The sequence below is a fragment of the Manis pentadactyla genome, chromosome 16 (genome assembly GCF_030020395.1).
Source record: "Manis pentadactyla isolate mManPen7 chromosome 16, mManPen7.hap1, whole genome shotgun sequence".
Classification (NCBI taxonomy): domain Eukaryota; kingdom Metazoa; phylum Chordata; class Mammalia; order Pholidota; family Manidae; genus Manis; species Manis pentadactyla.
The window spans coordinates 9,563,822-9,581,610 of NC_080034.1; the positions used below are offsets into that span (position 1 = coordinate 9,563,822).

Below are 17,789 nucleotides of genomic sequence, written 5' to 3' on the forward strand. Positions count from 1 at the left end.
AAGCACGTTTCAATTAAGCAGATATATAAGTTTTGTAAATTTTTGATAAAGAGAAAACTACACCTCAGTGAAATCTTTTTCAATGAGCTTTCAATAAAAATTATTTAAAAGAATGTAGGCCCTTACACTGCTTAAGAAGCTAAGATTTTTTTTCCAAATAGAATTATTAAGGGAAGAGCCCCAAAAGATGTAGAATATTAGCTATAATTGTTGAAGGAGTAGTCGCTCTACACTGACATCCTCAAATCAGAAAGCCAGCAGCATGTAAACATCTCAGCATCTGTAGGACAAGAATCTTTGACTGCAGCTGATTGACAGTGAGGACGGACACCGACAGGACCTGATGAAGGAGCCCCAAGAGTAATAAGAAATCACAGGCCTTCAGTGAAACTTGTTATTATTACCTGACTGTCCACCTGGGACGTGTTTCACTGATGTTAATACATTTGTTTCCAGTCACTTAGTAGGTAAAAAAAAATTTATAATTAGTATATGGTTATAGTTTTGCAAATCATCACATTGTAGAATGTAGATGTAATATTTTTATTATATTAGATTTTAAACTGGGTGTTTTCTAAGCAAATATGAAACTCAATGATACAAGGGGAAACACTCCATTTTATCATTGTTTTGCACATAAAAGATATATTTTTTCAGTAGAATTTTTCTTAGTTTGAGACATATCTCTGAATACCTTCAATGTCTAAACACAAATACTCACAGTATTAAATTTTCCTCTTTAATGTATGAAAAGAATTTATAAGTAATTTGCTTTGGGTATTTTAAAAATATTTTTAGTAAAACAGAAAATACTTTTAAATAATTACTTCTAGCTGTAAATTAACTAGCTTTAAGATACATGGAATAGTTATTTAGCAAAAGCATAATTACTTCTTCTGAACCCTACTCTAATGCTCTATAATTTAAAATACTATGTTTCTGAGCCTCTCAATTAACTGTAAAGACCCATATCCTTAACTGCTTTGCTGTTTTCAGGGATCTTCGGTCTACTAAACTGCTTTTGGCTAGGTTTTCTAATGAGGCAGGAGCTTACATAAACCAAACATGCAGGTCCATCTGCCAACACAAAAGCACAGCAGTCATTCTCACAAATGAGCCCAACGACTTGCCTTCCTGGAGAATGGGCTCATTCATACAAGGCAGCCACTAATATTCATGTGATGATAAACTATACTGTATGGAGACGGGACATTCCGTGTCACCTGACCCACGTGTACCTTCTACTGCACAGATAGAATTTGTACATATTTTCAAAGAGAGAAATTCATCTTTTTCTCCGAGTGCCCATTCAAATGTTTAATTGCTCATTTTCTTGGTACAGCTTCAACTTTTCTTTTTTTTTTTACACCATTATGGAAACAGAGACCAGTTAAAGGGTATTTCTCTTGGGAAATCAGTCATATACTTGATGATACTGTTATTTCTCAGACTTCAGGTTAAATAAGACTTCATCATTGGCTTGGTAATCTGTTTTGCAAATCACGTTTTGGTTCTACTATCCCAGGGCTTTCCCATACATTTCTTAAATCTGGAAACCAAACTTCATAGATACGGTTCTCTCCTCAGGGCCAAAAAATAGAAGAGTAATTCCTTTCATATCTTAATAGTTATTTTCTAGTTGCATTTTAACTGTTGATTTAGTGGCATCATTTGGTGCACTCACATTCATTCTGTGGTTCCTATGACCCAGAGGCTGTGCCTTCTACATTGATCTCTGGCCCAATTCTTTGCCACCTTTATCATGTTGCTTTAAAATGTTATTGTGGATAAAGACGCTGGACTGAACACCTGGGTCAACTCCCTCCTGAATCCCTGTAAAGCTATAGTAAGATATTTTTAAAGGTGTACAAGTGCAGGAAGGGGACACTATGAAAGGGGACACAACAGACATTTTAGCAGCTGAGAGCCAGAGGGCAGGGTGACAGATGACTTGGCGGACTCCAGAAATCACGTCTTTACACTAGGAGCTGAGAAACAACCTACTGTGAATCACAACATCCTTAAAAGTCTCAGGAATAGGCAACTTACATCCGGAAGTTGGTGGGGGGGTTGGGGGAGGTCAGGGGGTGAGGAAGGGAACTAAAATAAGGAGAATTCGTTGAAAATCTGTTCAAGCAGAAGTCTTAGAAAGCCCTTTCTCTGTTCTATACAGCTGGGTAGCTGCCTCTCCCCAAGCCCAGAAAAAAGGCTGAAGGTTTATTATCTGAAAAGGGAAAATAGGGTGTCTTTGCACTGGGCCCCCAGACTCCACTGAGTCTTGGGCTTCTCCGCTGTACACAAGGAGAATAAATGAGCATTTCTATGCTCAGAGCTGGGGTCCCAGCTCTATTTTCATGCTTTGCTCCCTACAGGCTGGCATCCAGGGAGGAAATGGAAGTGTTTCCTCTGGGGAATCTGGCCAGAAGAAAAGACTTAAAGACGATGACATGGAGGGTCTTTCGTTTAAGAAGCCCAGCTAGATTATCCTACAGTGAAGCTCACTTATAAATAACTTTCAACCAGTGTTTTGCATGAGCAGACATGCAAGGATTGCAGGCACTGTGGCAATCCTACACAATGAGTGACAGACCCAAATGAGGGCACAGAAGGAAAGAAGCCAGCTGGAAGAAACAGACTATGCTGTGCAAAGCTTTAGAATTATATTTCCAATGTGCACCTATCAGATGATGTGTATATCATATATACATATATATACACATACAATATAAATGAATGTTTCAGTTGTAGAGATGATGTTGCAACCTTCAAACAAGAGAACTTCATAGTCATGAGATGCTACATATCCACCTAAATGTGTACGGAATATATGCATGAAAAATGGATAAAACACAGGCACTGGGGGCTTTTCTGAACATTGGAAATATGGAAGCAGATTTCAGAGACACTATAGACCAAATCTTCCTTTTCTCCCATAGCTGCAGGTGTGGCCTGGTTGAGCCCAAGTTTGTCTCAAGAACCAAGAGAGTCAGACACGGGTCCAGGCTCTCCTGGTTCTTGAGACAAACTTGGGCTCAACCCCAAGTTGCACAAGTTGCACCTTCAGCCTTTTTTCTGGGCTTGGTGAGAGGCAGCTACCCAGCTGTATAGAACAGAGAAAGGGCTTTCTAAGACTTCTGCTTAAACAGATTTTCAATGAATTCTCCTTATTTTAGTTCCCTTCCTCACACCACCCCCCAACCAACTGCACCACCAACTTCCAGAAGAATTTGCACAGGTTGGCAAATTCTTCCTCAGCGTGATCTAAGCCCCGAGTGTAACAGGGGGCGTCAGAGCAGCAGTTAAGCTTCTCAGGTTCGGCAGGATCCTAATTTGTGTGGGTATTGTCACTGGCGGCTGCAAAGCCCTCATGAGGCCCAAAGAAGCTAAGCTGAGACATGTGGCATCTGTCCCTTCTGTGTGGTCACAGCTCTTGCAAAGAATTTGACTTGTTGGCCAATCAAATTGGGATGTAGTCTAACTTTAGGCTGTGTGTATGTTTGTGCATTGTGATCCAGCAGAGACAAGGCATGGTGTTGCTGGGAAATGCCTTCCTCCACCATGGTTGGTTAGGGATGGGGCACCAGTATGCAGAAGGAAGCCTTGGTGGCTCAGGGAGCAGGCCAGAGTGTGAGATCGTGGGCGGTACTGTATCCGTGGGGTAGCGTGGGAACCCCTAATGAGAACCGGAAAGCCCCGTGAGGACAGCACGAGTTTTGGGTCCTGGTCTAGGTTTCACTAGAGGCCCCATGAGGACACCCGGGATGACGAGCAGGATGGCAGGAGCTTGGGGGGATTCCTGGGAGCCCCTGCTGACAGTCCACGGCGTGCTGAGCAGAGGCAGTCTCCCCGGAGGCCTCACCCTGTGTCCACCGGGGTGCAAAACGAACACCTCCCACATATCAACACATCATATTTTTATGATTGTCCTTGGTTGTATTTTCTAACATTCTTAACTGTAGCACTTAACTGCAACTGTTTTAAGATGTGAAAATTAACCTTTGCTTTGGCAGAGAGCTTTCTGAAAAGGACAGCTGTGACCTTAGAGCTCTCTGAGAAGCAAAAATGGAGTTTTTCTTTTTTCTTTTCTGTAAACGGTGTTCAGAAGCTAAGGGAAAGGTGACTTCTAAGTGGAAAATTAAATGGACTGAATTGGAATGATTTTGGAACAGATTAACTAAAGTTTCAGGTACAATTTTGTTTGAGAGGAAGTTTTGCTGGACTGGTGGCAACTGAGATGAAAGGAGACGGGGTCCTTCTGCATTTGGAGTCGCAGAGTCCGGAAGCCTTAGGAAAAAGTTTCCTTGTGGGCTACCTTAGAATATTGTTTGGAGGCCAAGACACCTGCAGCTTCGGAGGGAGCACTGGCTGCTCACCTGCACCCAGCCAGGCTGCAGGAGACTGGGAGAGGCGGTGGGAGAGCTGGGGTGAAGCCAGGGGGGCTGGGGAAGACCCTGAACCTGTTGGAAGGGCCCTGCGCTTGGGATTATGTCCTGCTCTTGTTTCAAAATTCTTTATCCTTTTTGAACGAGGGCCCTGCACGTTCATTTTGCACTTTGCCCTGTGGGTTAGCTGTCCTGCCTGTGCTTTTATATTCCACAGTGTCCCCTGGAAAGCCTGACGTGTCTTTTTCTTTTTCAGACACTTGAAACCTGAGGGATGCTTTTTGAGCAGCAATATTTGAATTGCAAAATTGGGAGCCTAGTCCCTGATGCTTGACTTAAGGGTCAAAAAAAGAAAATGAAAGGAGATTTCTAAACTGAAGGGCAACATTAAAATTACAAAGCAAAACCTGATAGCTCAAAAATAGGTGGACAGTTGTATTAATAAATTATCATGTCAGAGCAAGGTAAGGGTACTTAGTAGACAACAAGGTAAATTGAAATCAACAGCATGAATTCATCACTTTTTAGAAAAAATTTTGTTTCCATTTTGTCACCAAAGGGGCCAGAGGTCCCTGTGTTGCTCTGCAGTACCTCTAGTGCTCAGGAGAAGAAAGTGTGCACTCAACTGCGGAGACTTTGGTCTTTAATACTAATCACTGCTCAAAATAATCAGAGCTTTTTGGGGAATAGCTAATTTCCATGTTTGCATTAGAAAGATTTACGATGCCCTTGGGGCATTTTGTAATCCCATGCCTGACAAAATTCAACAATGTATTCTTAGTTTAGCAAAGGAAGGATGCTTTGGAAAGGGAGCAGGAATCTTTGAGGGCCAAGGTGGACTTATTTTCTGAAGACAAATAATTGCAACTTTATTAAGCTTACAGTTGAGGGGAGTGATCTTGATTTTTAGGAAATCATTGGACAAAATGCTGTGATATCCTCGTGAATGAAGAAATACAGAGTGGATTTTAGGGCAACTACATGGATACAGAGCTCAGTAAAACAATAGATTAATAGATGATTTACAAACGGGCAGGAAGAATGCAATGGCATTTAGAAAGGCCTAATTCTTGATTCTCGACTCTTTTTTAATTCAACATGCACCAGTTAGAATGATGACATGTTTGCAAAATTTTGAGAGGACACAAAGTTATGAGGGTCAGCCAACCTGTCCTACAATAAGACCACATCCCAAAAGGCACCTTCAGGTTGGAACAATGAATCACTTGAAATTTATAAGTGGAAACACAAAATCACACATTTAGATTTTAAAAACAGACACAGTGCAAAATGAAAAACACCTAATTTAAAAACGTTTGCATAAGGAAGGTTCAGGTTGTTAGTGATTGAAAATTCAAAATAAATCAAGGATTTAAAAAATAAATAAAGGGATGTTATCTTAGACTGCATTATTGAAGTGTCTATATCAAGGGTCAGAAAAGTTCCTCTGCAAAGGATCAGAGAGTAAATATTTATACAGCCCCTGTCATAACTCCTCAGTTCTGCTGCCCTAGCATGAGAGCAGCCAGAGAAAATAGTCCTGTGCTCCAGTAAAACTATATGCGCACAAATTTGAATTTCTGATCACTTTCACATGGCATGGAATATTCTTTTGATTTTAAAAAGCCACTAAAAAACATCCTCTAATGTACCCCTCCTCCTACTGCAACCCCCCAAAAAGTGAAAGCCTTTCTCAGCTTGCGGGCCACACAAGAACAGGTGGCAGATGGGTTCGGTGGGAGGGTCGCAGTTTACTAACCCTGGTCTAGATTTAAAAAAACCCCGTACTCTGGTCAAAATAGTCCTGCATGAATGAGGGTCATTTACAAACAGTCCTTTCTCCAGGGTGGTGGTGGTGGCGCAACTGGACACACTTACTCCTTGGCAGAGAAAACTAAGGGGCAGCGCCGTGGCTACCGACCAATACTCCAAGGGCCGTCCTGTGAGCAGAGGACGGCGCTTTAGCCGCGTGCGCTGTGTAAAAGGCCAGGAATGAGGAGACCCTGCAGGGAGGCAAGCTCACCTCTGGGTAAGGAATTTGCTATCAGACAAAGCGGCCCCACCATCAGTCGGGGAGCCCCTCACACTGCTGTTGCACCACTGTCTTTTGCAAAGGTGCTCAAGGAACCCCTTGAAAAGGATAGGACGCTTATCCCTGGTGGGTGGGAAGTGGTGAAAAACTCAGAAATGTTTATTAAGCAAATCTAACCTTCAAAAATCCTTAGAACCTCTTGATTAATATACTTCTTTATTTCTTCAAATGAAACCGCATCGGCCTAAAGAAGAGGAAAAAGAGGTCTGTGAAAACAGAGCGCAGCACACATGAATAAAGACTAGAAATGTTGGACTGGTGTGCACACTTGAAACTTCAAAGACATAGATTTATCAAGCAAAATGCTCTTGGCAATTGACTATATTAGGCAATAAATATCTTTTGTTTTGATCACATGTGAGGAAGAAGTTCAAGTGCGTCATCATCTAAAAAGCTGTGGGCTGGAATCAGAACCAGCGATAAGAACCTATTTCCTGTTAAGTGGGGAGACTGCTTCATCCGTTCAGGAAAGCTATCTCTTATTACTTCATTTTCTGAAGTTAAAGAATGTGAACAGCGTTAACATGACGTGAATATCCCAGGCACAATTTAACTTTTAATCTGTCCCTAGAGTGGTAAAGTCAGTATCTGATATTATGTATCTTCAAAGGAAGAGACCATGGAAGGAATTCCAAGCATGTTAGATTATTGTTTAAAACGTTTTATTTACCATTTCATGGTAAAGTTTATTCTGTCATTTACACATTGCAAGTGTATTTGCAGTAAGTAATTTTCTTTTTGTAATAGAAAACACTATGGGACGTGGTGAAGGAAGTAGGTAAGTGATGTCCATTGAGTTGTTAACCCCCTTGGGAAATAATCTACACGAATGTGACAAAGAATTTGACACTTGTAATAGTAATGTTTTACTATAGCAACTTGGTATTTTTAAAAGATGGCTATTATTTTTCATGATAGGATTTCAAAGCACTTTATTACTCTTCTTTGTATTTGATGGTTATTATCTGGGGCTATACGTGTGGCAGTAAGACGATGTGATGGACCCATGAAATGATGACTTCTGTAGGACAGAATAGTTTCAAGAATGCACTATTTCAATATTTTATTTTCACTGTATATGGGACAAATAAAGTTGAATTAATGCATCTAATACCAATTACCGACACAGAACTGAGAGGTCATTATATATGCTCTACTCAAGTAGAGCTTCAGGAAAGTGGCTAAAGATAAAGGAGTGTGAACATCACGGGAATGACCGGTTTGGTCCTGTATCTGGTTTGTCTGATTATTTAAGGATAGCATGTCCTTAACACCCACATACCCCCACCTTATTCTAGGATATTCCTTTCTCCTGCCATGGATATTTTCAGATTAATAAAGACGTGGGCTTTCTTACCAATTACTCTTTCTTGGCCTAACTGGTTTCCTTCAAAGCACCATTCAGGGAAGCTTTGTCATTCTGATACTCAACAAAATACGGTTTCAATACGAAACAGACATACGTGCATTCTGTGTAGTGTCTGGAAGCATTATAGGTCTTAGTATTTAAGAGCATGGCTTTGGAGTCAGACCTGGGTGTAACCCTTAATAACTGTGACCTTGGACAAGTCAAGTCTCAGTTTCTGTATTTGTAAAAGTGGAGTGGACAGGACACGTATCCTACCAGACCAGCTGTGAGAAGCCAATGAAGTAATGCACGTGAAATAGTTAGCAGAGGGTTTTGAACATAACTTGAAATAAATGGCAGCCATCACTACCTTCGTGGGGGCCAGATTAGGTTCATTCCGTTGATTATGAAAGGATAACTATTGCTTTCCCTGTAAAAAGGACATGTGGTCAATACCAGCCAGGAGCTCCCGGAGCTCTGGGTGCCACTTACCGGGGTGCCAGGAGTGCCTGGGTCGCCGGGAGGGCCTCGGTGCCCTGGGGAGCCCATGGATCCCTTGTTTCCTGGTGGCCCCACGGGACCTGGGTCCCCCTTCATGCCTGGAAGCCCTGGTTTTCCCTGTTCGCCTTGTGAGCCTCTGTCTCCTGGAATTCCCTGACCACCCTGATAAAGGAAAATTTAATAAAAAGAATGATCTCTTCTGGAACCACAGTAGCACTTAAGAACAAAGGTTCTGGATTCGTACTGGAACTTCCTAGCTGTGGGAGCTTGGATAAATGAATTAAACTTTTTGTGCCCTGGCTTTCTGTCCCCTAAGATGCAGATACTTAATGCCGTCCACTAAGTGGGTGGTGCTAAGAAGCAAACGGGTTAAGTCAAGGGCTTAGAGTGATGCCTGGCGCACTGAAAGCACTCAGTGAGAAGCTAGTGACCATGTCAGCTGCACTACGCTGCCAGTCTAGAATGAAGACACTTTTGAAAGTCAGCAACCACTGTCACTTCAGGCCTGGGCTCCCTTTGCAATAGGAACACTGCCAGGATTTCAGCATTGAGATTTTTCTCTCAGGAAAACCTCAGGACACTCGAAAATCTCTCCTAAATCATGTCCTTTTCTTTCTGTGTGCTTTCTCTTGTCTGTGTTTTGGTTTCTGCACTCATGTTTTACGTGTGTGTTGTGTGTGTGGTGTGTGCACACACACATGCATGCTGTGTCCTAAAGGTCTATGCTCAGGCAGGTGAGAAAAGCGTAGCTTCTGAAGAGGTTCAAAGCAGGAGACTGGGGTGGAGGCTCATCGCTGAAATCATTTACTCAATAACAGAAATGAACTAGAAGAGAAGTCATTGAGTAAGAGGTCATAATAAATTAGGTATACAGCTATATTAGATACGCCTGCATCTGATAAGAAGTCTCTTTAATGCTGACGTTTATCCTGCAAGGTGTCTACTTACTGCTGGTTGCGTTTGCACATCATGCATAGAGCTAGAGGCAGAGGGAGAGGTAGAGATGGAGAAGCAGAGAGGGAGGTGTGTGTGTATCATGGCAGGGGTTTCAGTTATACGCATTTCAAACATTTAGGTCATGACTCCAGGAGGTGATCACCACCCCAAGTATGATGGAATGGGGGGGTGGGCAGAGGCTGCCCTGTATTTCCTTGCATTATTTTTTTTTTTGTGACCATCTTTCAAAAGGCCAAACTCTATTTCTCTTGATTTAAAAAATAATAAAACTGAATGAACAACTACAGAGTCTATCTGATTATGGAATGAGGAGATGTAGAACGAAGCCTTGTAGAAAGAAGCAAAGAACAGATGGACCTAATTTCAATGCTGCATCTTAGTTATGCAAATGTTATGCATACAAGTACATTAACACTGCTCACATATGGAGAAATATGAGATGACTAGAATTTTTAAAAAGAAATGAAAGAAATATTAGCATACTTTGATCAATACTCTGAGCATGAGCAAAATAAATACAATCTTTGAAATTGAAGTTATATTATAATTTAGGCACAAGGGTGTTCATTATAGTGATGTTTATTATGAAGAAAACAGGAAATAAATCTAAATAATCAGAAAAAGTGGTCAGAGTAAGTGAAATAAGGTAAATTCAAACAGTGGAATAACATATAGCTACTAAAGGGTACACGTAGATCTGTATTTACTGACGTGAAAGGATGGTCATTATATTAGGTGAAATAACTCATTTATGAAATAGTAGGAACCAATTTCTGAAAAACTGTATATTCATTTGTGTTGATACATTAAGTTTATGTGTATATTATAAGAGTGAGGGATGGTAAGGTATCCGAAATATCAAGTGTTTACCTCTGTGTAGTGAGATAAAGTAGATTTTATTTCTATTTTCATATTTTTTCATATTTCCTTTAGTTTCATGGGTTATTTGTACAATAAGTAAAACCAGTAAACCAAACACCAGTACACAAACATACATGTGCACACACATACACACTAGCAGCCCTTTCTAGAATTCCACTAAATAACTATGCTGGGAATGACTCCAATTCTACTAGAAAATGTTAAGGCTCACTAAAGAAAATAATGGGAAGTTGCAAGAGTGATATCAAACACCAGAACAATTCAATTAAAAGCACAAAACAGCATTATTAGAAACTTTATACATTTCCATTTTCCACTTCTGCACCTCCTCACCTCACCCACCCCCTTATTCAACTGGGGATCCCACCTGGTGAGGGGTTCTCAACTGGGATAACTTTGCTTGCCAGGAGGCAGTTGGTGATGTCTGGAGACCGCTTTGATTGCTGCAATCAATCAAGGGAGTCGTGGTACTGCATGTAGTGGGTAGGGGCCAGGGGTGCTGCTGAACACCTCACAATGCACAGGATAAGCATGTACAACAGAGTTATCTGTCCCTGAATGTCAACAGTGTTGAGGCTGAGAAACCCTGTCTTATGGGAAAAGAACCAGGGTGATGCTATAGTAGGGATATGTGTCTGAGACAGGAAGATGAACGCTTTCCAAACTAGAATAGCAAGCTAGACTTAGTTGTGAATGTATAAAGGTCCACAACCTGCTTCTGGGTCATGTGATTGTCCTGTTCTATGCCTGGCAGAGATCTTGGATCACATCAATGCGTTTTCACACTGGGAGATTTGTAGGGTTCTACATGCATAAGAGTGTAACTCAAATGATGGGACAATTGTAGCAGACAGACTTAAATAATGACCAGAGTAGTAATATACATACACGTTCTCCTTTGGGACCTCTATCTCCAGGCTTACCCATGATGCCCTGAAAAACAAATTTCAACACTAAAAATAACTGCTTGCCAAGATTTTTCATCAATCTACCCAATCAAGTATTCTGGCAGCTATTCTGGATGAAGTTTTGCATTAGAACATTTATTTTAAATGGTATTTTTCCATACCTGAGCACCTGGTAATCCATCTTTTCCATCTATTCCCTATGTAAAGACAAAAAAATGATTAATATTTCTAACTGCTCATTAACATAGTTGAACACAACAAAAGGGTAAAGTTTCAAGGACTTAGTCATATTTCTACTGAGATTTTGGTGAAGCAATGTGACAAAACGGAAAACAAAATCAGTAGATTTAGGCATCGCCAGGTTCAAACTCTGTCACTTAAAGTTCCATTTACTCCAGGCAATTTGGTTAATAACCTTAATAGCATTGATCTCTCTGCTTACAAAGTGAAGATAAAATAATGGTCTTAAAACTAAGGATTTAGTGAAATAACAGAAAATGCCTAAGCTCTCTACAAACAGTCAACAGGGTTATTTTCCTTATTCTATTAGGTACATTCTGAGAAATAAGAAGGAGCCCCGTGGTGTGGGGTGGCTGGTATGTGGCATTTACTGTTACCTTCTAACAATTTTTCCACCACAAAGAGTCATTATCAGTAAATGGTCTCAGTTGCTACTGGGGAAATTTCATAACATGGCCAGAGCAAGATCCTACTATGAAACAAACTGCCAGCCACAGAGAATGATTGTTATTTTTCAGTTGGAAAATATGAAAGTAAAGTAAGAAATCTGTAATCATGGTTTTTGAGAGTACTAAACAGTGGCTTTTTATTAGGAAGCTGGAAGCATCCTGAACTTTACAAGGCAGTTTCTGGAGGTGGTAATAAAGCCCAGTCCTGCTCAGAGATTTATAAGACTGGGAGGACTGCGGCTGGGAGATGCAAGACCGAGAAGCACTTGAGGTCAGATCAAATACCTAGAGCCCAACAGCAGATGTGTTTTTGAGATTTGATTTGAAGAAGGAGATCAAAGTGAGGAAAACCATGTCTTGGGCAGCAGGCAGTTGCAAGGAGGACATGCTCCTCTGAAAAGCCTAGGAGCCTCCTGCTGTGCTGCGCTGGGTTCCGCGAGGGTGGGGCTGGAGACCACACGTGCTCTCACTGCCGTCAATCACACTAAAATGTGTCCGAGCTGACACCCCAACCAAAGTCCCCAGCCCCTCTGAAACATCCTGGGAATTATCTAGAGTACTTTAACTCCAACATGTTTCCTGAAGTGCACAGCTGAGAGAATTTATTACATCCAGAGACATAGCAACAGAGATAAAGCTGATTAAGGAGAAGATATGAAAGAAACAACTCACTTGAATAAAAGACGACAAAGATGTAATTCATGTTTTTGGTAACCATACAAGAAAAGAAATAACCGTATGGTCCCTTTTTGGGCCTCTTGTAATTCATCAGACTCCTGGGTGTTTCCTTTTGAGTGTGATGGCGTCACCAGCTCTCTCTCCACAGGAGAGTTCTACTTTCTCGGAGATTTTTACAATAGTCGACATGGATTTGCGGCTCTCCCCCCTCACTCACTCATCTGCAAGAACCCCACTCCTGGCATATCCCGTCCCTTTCTGTCTACACACGTGCAGCTGAGCGGCTGCAGATGAAGACAAACACGTGCGTGTCCTTGCTCGCTGGCTCCCGCCTGAATGTGCCCCGGCCGACGCAAGCAGCCTCCTGCGTTTCCAGGCCGCCCTCCGTACTTCATGAATTGACTTCATGAATTGACTTCCTGTCCTTCTTTCCAAAGGTACTCTTCACCCATTTCCGTGTCTCCTCAAACCCGCAGCATCGCCACCCAACTGCTCACGCTCAATGCGTGGCCCTCGACTCTCCCTTCGGTGAGGAAGTAAACGGAAAGGACCACCTGGGCTCTCCTCCCCCAGGTCCGCCAGCCGCTGTGCTTTGGTTCTCCAGCTTCTGCCCGCCCCCCTTCCTCCCGGTAAGAAGGATGACAGCCCCTGTCCCTTGCTGGACCGATTTCCACCTACGAGGGAAATACCAGCCTTCTCTCTTACTCAGAGTTGTCTCCATGGACCCGTGTCATCAGAATGTCCCCTCTCACTGGACCATTCTTACCAAGGTGCTACCATGCTGTGATCCCTCCCACCTATGACCTCCACATTTCTCAACGCAGCAGAGAACTGTCAGCTCTCACGTTACTCGTCTGTATGTTTACCACTCCTTTTCCTAACACACTAGCTCCCCTGACATACAGGAAACCTCACTCGCCTGGTTTTCTTCCCATCTCACTGGCTGCACCTCCTCCAGCTGTTTGCCAGGGCCTCAGTCTAACAGCCGGACGGCTCCCTTCCCTCGGCAGTGACCCCGTTTCATCCAGCCTCGGGTCTGACCACCCACGCTGGTGTGTCCAGTCCTGGCCTGCCCATTACTCCAGAAGAATATCCACTGCTCACCTGACATTTGCACCTGGACACCTTCTTGCGCTTCAAGGTGAACATGTCCAAGACAGAGAGCTCCTGGTTTCCCCTCCCAAGCCCACCCCTCTCCAGTCTATCCCGTCTCCCCAGACCCACCACTCTGGCATGGCTGCTCAGACCTCAAACCACAGCTTTGATTTGATGGGCAAGTCTTACGGTGCGCGCCCTTCCATGCACCTCCTAATTCCCCTGCTCCTCCTCGCCTCCCTGCTCCCATCAGCCCTGCTTCTCGTGGGGATCCCGGCGGTGCTTCCCCACTGCTCTGTTTCCACCCGGCTCCCTACACTCTGCCCTCCACACAACAGCCCGAGGGATCCTCCTTGATGTAGTCCACCTGCTCTCCTTCCTGACTGCAAATGCTCCGATGGGTCTCCATCACGCTTCAAGTGAAATCCAAGCCCCATTTGTGGCTTAGAAGTGCTCCGTGGCCATGGCCTGCTTTCCTCCCAGGAGCTCACCCAGTCTCTAGCTTAGTTCATTCCGGACTTCACGGCTTTTACGGTTCCTTCAGTGAATCACCAGGCTCCCTCCGCTACCAGCCATGTCTCTTACTGAAACAGTGCCCTCCCCTGACTCTGACCTCCGGATGGTTTGGTACTAGGTGCCCAAGAAATATATATCGAATGAACAAATTGCCTTTTGCATAATCCCCTGGGAACACAATGGCAAGCATTTACCAGATGGCTTACCGGGGTTGGGGGTGCAGAGGTGGTAAGAGGAGGTGAAGGAGGAGACAGGACTGAAACGAATATTTATAGAGCACCTCCCATGGCCAGGCCCTGGAAATGCATACCATGTGTCATGTTACTTGAGTGACTCACAAAACGCTTTGAGTCGTGATTCACAACCCTGACTATGAACTGCATATGCTCCCCTTTCTTCATGCTTCTTTCTCTGGGGAGATGGTGGCCGGGCAGCGCTCTGACCCTGAACATCTCACAGGGTCACCGAGCAGCCTCATGGACTCTGTGCCGGGTCCCCTTCGCTGCCCGCTGCCACCAGCAGTACCAGCTTCCCACACACGCCGCCACAGCAAATAAACAAGCAGAAGCAGAAGTGACCTTCCAGAAGGAGCAAACCGGATCAGGGCAGGTCTTATTCATCTTTATATCCCCTCCCTCAGGGCCCAGCAACTTCCTTAGCAAACAGCAGGCCTTAGAGGAATACATGCTGGATGGAACTGAATCAGCAGGAATGATCGTTACAATGTCACATCAATCCATCTATCAGTAGCCAAGAGCTCTTTCAGGACACAAGGGGGTCATATATTTGGCAGTAGTGGTTGTGGAAGTCTAAGAACAAGGCTCAGAGGTAAAGGGGGATTCTGGAAAAACAGCTTCCACTTTAGTCTTTAGCTTAACACACAGGTGAGTTGGTGAGTCTTCAGGGTCCGTATATTTTAGGATGTGACAGGCCATTTTATTTTTTGACTCCTCTGAGAACATTTGACTTAAGAAATGATGACTTTAATTTCCTGACACTTAAAAAAAAAATCTCACCTTTCTCACCATTTTTTTAAGACATAAAGATACCTCACAGAGAGCCAGGACACTCAGAGAGACCCACATCCCCCAAAATCCACCGTGGAACCCGCCCTTGCTTCCTGGGAAACTACTTATTCAAATGTCAGACTTTCCAAGGAGACGGGTGAAGAGGCATCGTTTAGAGTACTTCTTAAACTGGCAAAGTTTAAATAGTAGAAAGGACTTACTGGCTTTCCTGAGGGTCCTTCTGGTCCAGGGAAACCTGTATCTCCAACAGGTCCTCTCTCACCCTATAGGCAGGTCCACAGACAAGCATTATTTAGCAAGAAAAGCTTTAACACTGCAGGCGAGCACAACAGCTAAGTCACTGGTGACTCACCGGTTCCCCTGGCACTCCGGGCGGCCCTGGGGCTCCAGGTCTTCCCTGGGAAATCAAAGCAAGGAGAAAGGTTGGAAGTCAGATGACCAAGTGGTGCCACCTGCCTCGCCTCCGCGCCCGTGAGGTCAGTGAGCTGCCGGGGCTGTGGCCCTCCAGGGAGGGAGCGCTCCTGGCCGGATGGCCCCCACGGGCTCCGCTCTGTGGGCTCAACTCTCACAAGAGGGCTTTCTAGTTCATAGTAACATAGCCTCGAGAAGGCACTGCCTCCTGCAGCCTGTGGACCTGCCGTGGCTGGAAAGGCACTGGGGTGGATGCGGGCGTGAGGCGGAGACCGTGACACCCCGTGGGCTGTGAGGGACTCTTTCCCCCACTTGCTGTTCAGAACTCTGGGAGGGGACCTCTGCACAGGCCTCCCTCTCCAAGTGGCGGCGTGGTGCAGCAAGGCGGACAGGAGGCCTGAGAGCATTCCCGGCCCCCGGTGGCCTGTGTGCATGGGCAGGATGCCTAGAAGTTCCCGAGGGCCCGAGGTGGGGGATGCGCCAGACCTGAGAAGGCCAATGTCCTAGCATGGGACAGGGGGCGCAGTGCTCAGGCCTTGAGATCTGAGACAAAGGGCTCGGGGACATGGATGACAGCAGCCCCAGAGGTCAGGCAGAACTCGGGGGACCTGGGGACATGTGCAGACCAGCGGCTCCCCCCCACTGCCAGCACGCACGGCCACCTCCTCCCGCATAACCATCCCGGGGGGCAGTGGAGGGGGTCGAAGTCCTGGGTGGGCCTGAAAATGCTGGAAAGGGCTGGACTACTCTGTTCTAGGAAGACAGGCTTGGGTCCCCCTGGGCTTCAGCAGAGTGACAGTGATGTGTCTGAGCAGGTAGGTCTCATTCCTGCTGCAAGTAGGACAATCCCCGTAAATTCCTTTTTAATTGTGGTAAAATAAATATTACCTGGCATTTACCATTTTGAACCTTTTTTTGAGTGTACAATTCAGAGGCATTAATTATATTTACACTGCTGTGCAATCATTGCCACTACCTATCTCCAGACTCATTTAACTATTTTATTTCCTGAACCATGGTAAGGCCGAGTTTCAAAAAATTAAGTTGCATTTGTAATCACACAGTTGTATATTTGTCAGTGCACAAAATTTTTGCCCCTTTGCTATTTCTGTAATTGTCAGTTGATCCTCTTAATTTGAAATAAGGAAACTGCATTTCAAATAAATATATCAGATTTTGGACATCCTGTTAAGTAGTAGGATAGCTCCTTATTTCAGTCATGTTGTGTCCTTCAAAAATATCTTTGGAATTCTTCATCTGGAATGCCTTCTGAGCCTGCCACTCACTTTTTAAAGACTTTCAATGGTTGCCAATATTTATTTCTCTGAAGATAAGACTTAATTTACGGTGACAGCCAAAAGTGATTTGCAGTCACACCTGGTGAATACATGGGGAGCTAAGCTCCATCAGCCAACATGGAAACAAAACTAAGGTGTGAATACAAGGGGCAGGTTGTAAGAAAATTCAGGAAAATTCTGGAAACAGTTCCAAATATGTTGGTAGGAATGGTGGTGAGGGGCAGGGCGAAGGAATGGAATTGAGTCTGAACCAGCTTTGAAGAAGAATACTTCCTTGTATAAAAGATTCTACAGTGCTTGCTAAAGAAAGTATTTTCATACTACTTTTCAATCATATTAATATTTAACTTGATCTATACTAGCGAAATAAGAGGATGGTATCATCTATAAAATATGGTTTTCTACAGACTATAGATAGGTTTTAACTTTTTATTATTAGACTTGGCAACTAAATAGAGTGAAGTTGAGTGGCTACTGGCCTCTTAAGGGACTGGGGTGTCAGTAGATGTCAATAGGTGGCAGGTGGCAGTGGGTGTGATGGCAGGGCCCTTTCTCCTCTTTCACATGTCCCCGTGATTCGAGCACGTGGTTTCCATTGACTTTCCTACCCTGGGTCTACATGGCAGAGGCACCTAGCAAAAGGATAAATGGGCTCTTATTGATAAAATTTTAATTGGAGTATCATGAACGAAGATCTGAATGTCCCCTAGGGCTCAGAGAAATGATTTCAACCTTTCTTGGAGCACTTCCTATTCATTTGAAAAGACCTTGGTGAGATTAAAACATTTTGACACCAGAGAGCAACAAAAATGAGTGAGAGGATCAAAGGGCTAGTTCACGAGGAAACGTCAGCAACAGTAAAGCTGCTAGTAACGCTGGGCTGCGGGAACCAGGCAGATGGGAGTTTAATACGAAGAACAGGAAGCACATGCCTGGGGATGAGAACTCTGCCTTTCGAGGACCAAGCCACGTTAAGTAAGGCAAGAGTAGAGAAACGAGCTTCT

The 17,789-nt window shown here is 43.9% G+C and overlaps 1 protein-coding gene across 1 annotated transcript in view; it reads right to left on the reverse strand.

The window, feature by feature from the left end:
• The window catches only part of COL19A1 (collagen type XIX alpha 1 chain), a 285,300-nt gene that overhangs the window by 16,694 nt on the left and 250,817 nt on the right, over positions 1–17,789 (reverse strand). The window contains exons 43-48 of the mRNA XM_036916243.2: positions 15,429–15,473; positions 15,277–15,339; positions 11,232–11,267; positions 11,051–11,095; positions 8,315–8,485; positions 6,592–6,658 (exon numbers count right to left, since the gene is read on the reverse strand). Of these exons, the coding sequence (XP_036772138.2) occupies positions 6,592–6,658; positions 8,315–8,485; positions 11,051–11,095; positions 11,232–11,267; positions 15,277–15,339; positions 15,429–15,473 (427 nt within the window). The remainder of the gene's footprint in view (positions 1–6,591; positions 6,659–8,314; positions 8,486–11,050; positions 11,096–11,231; positions 11,268–15,276; positions 15,340–15,428; positions 15,474–17,789) is intronic.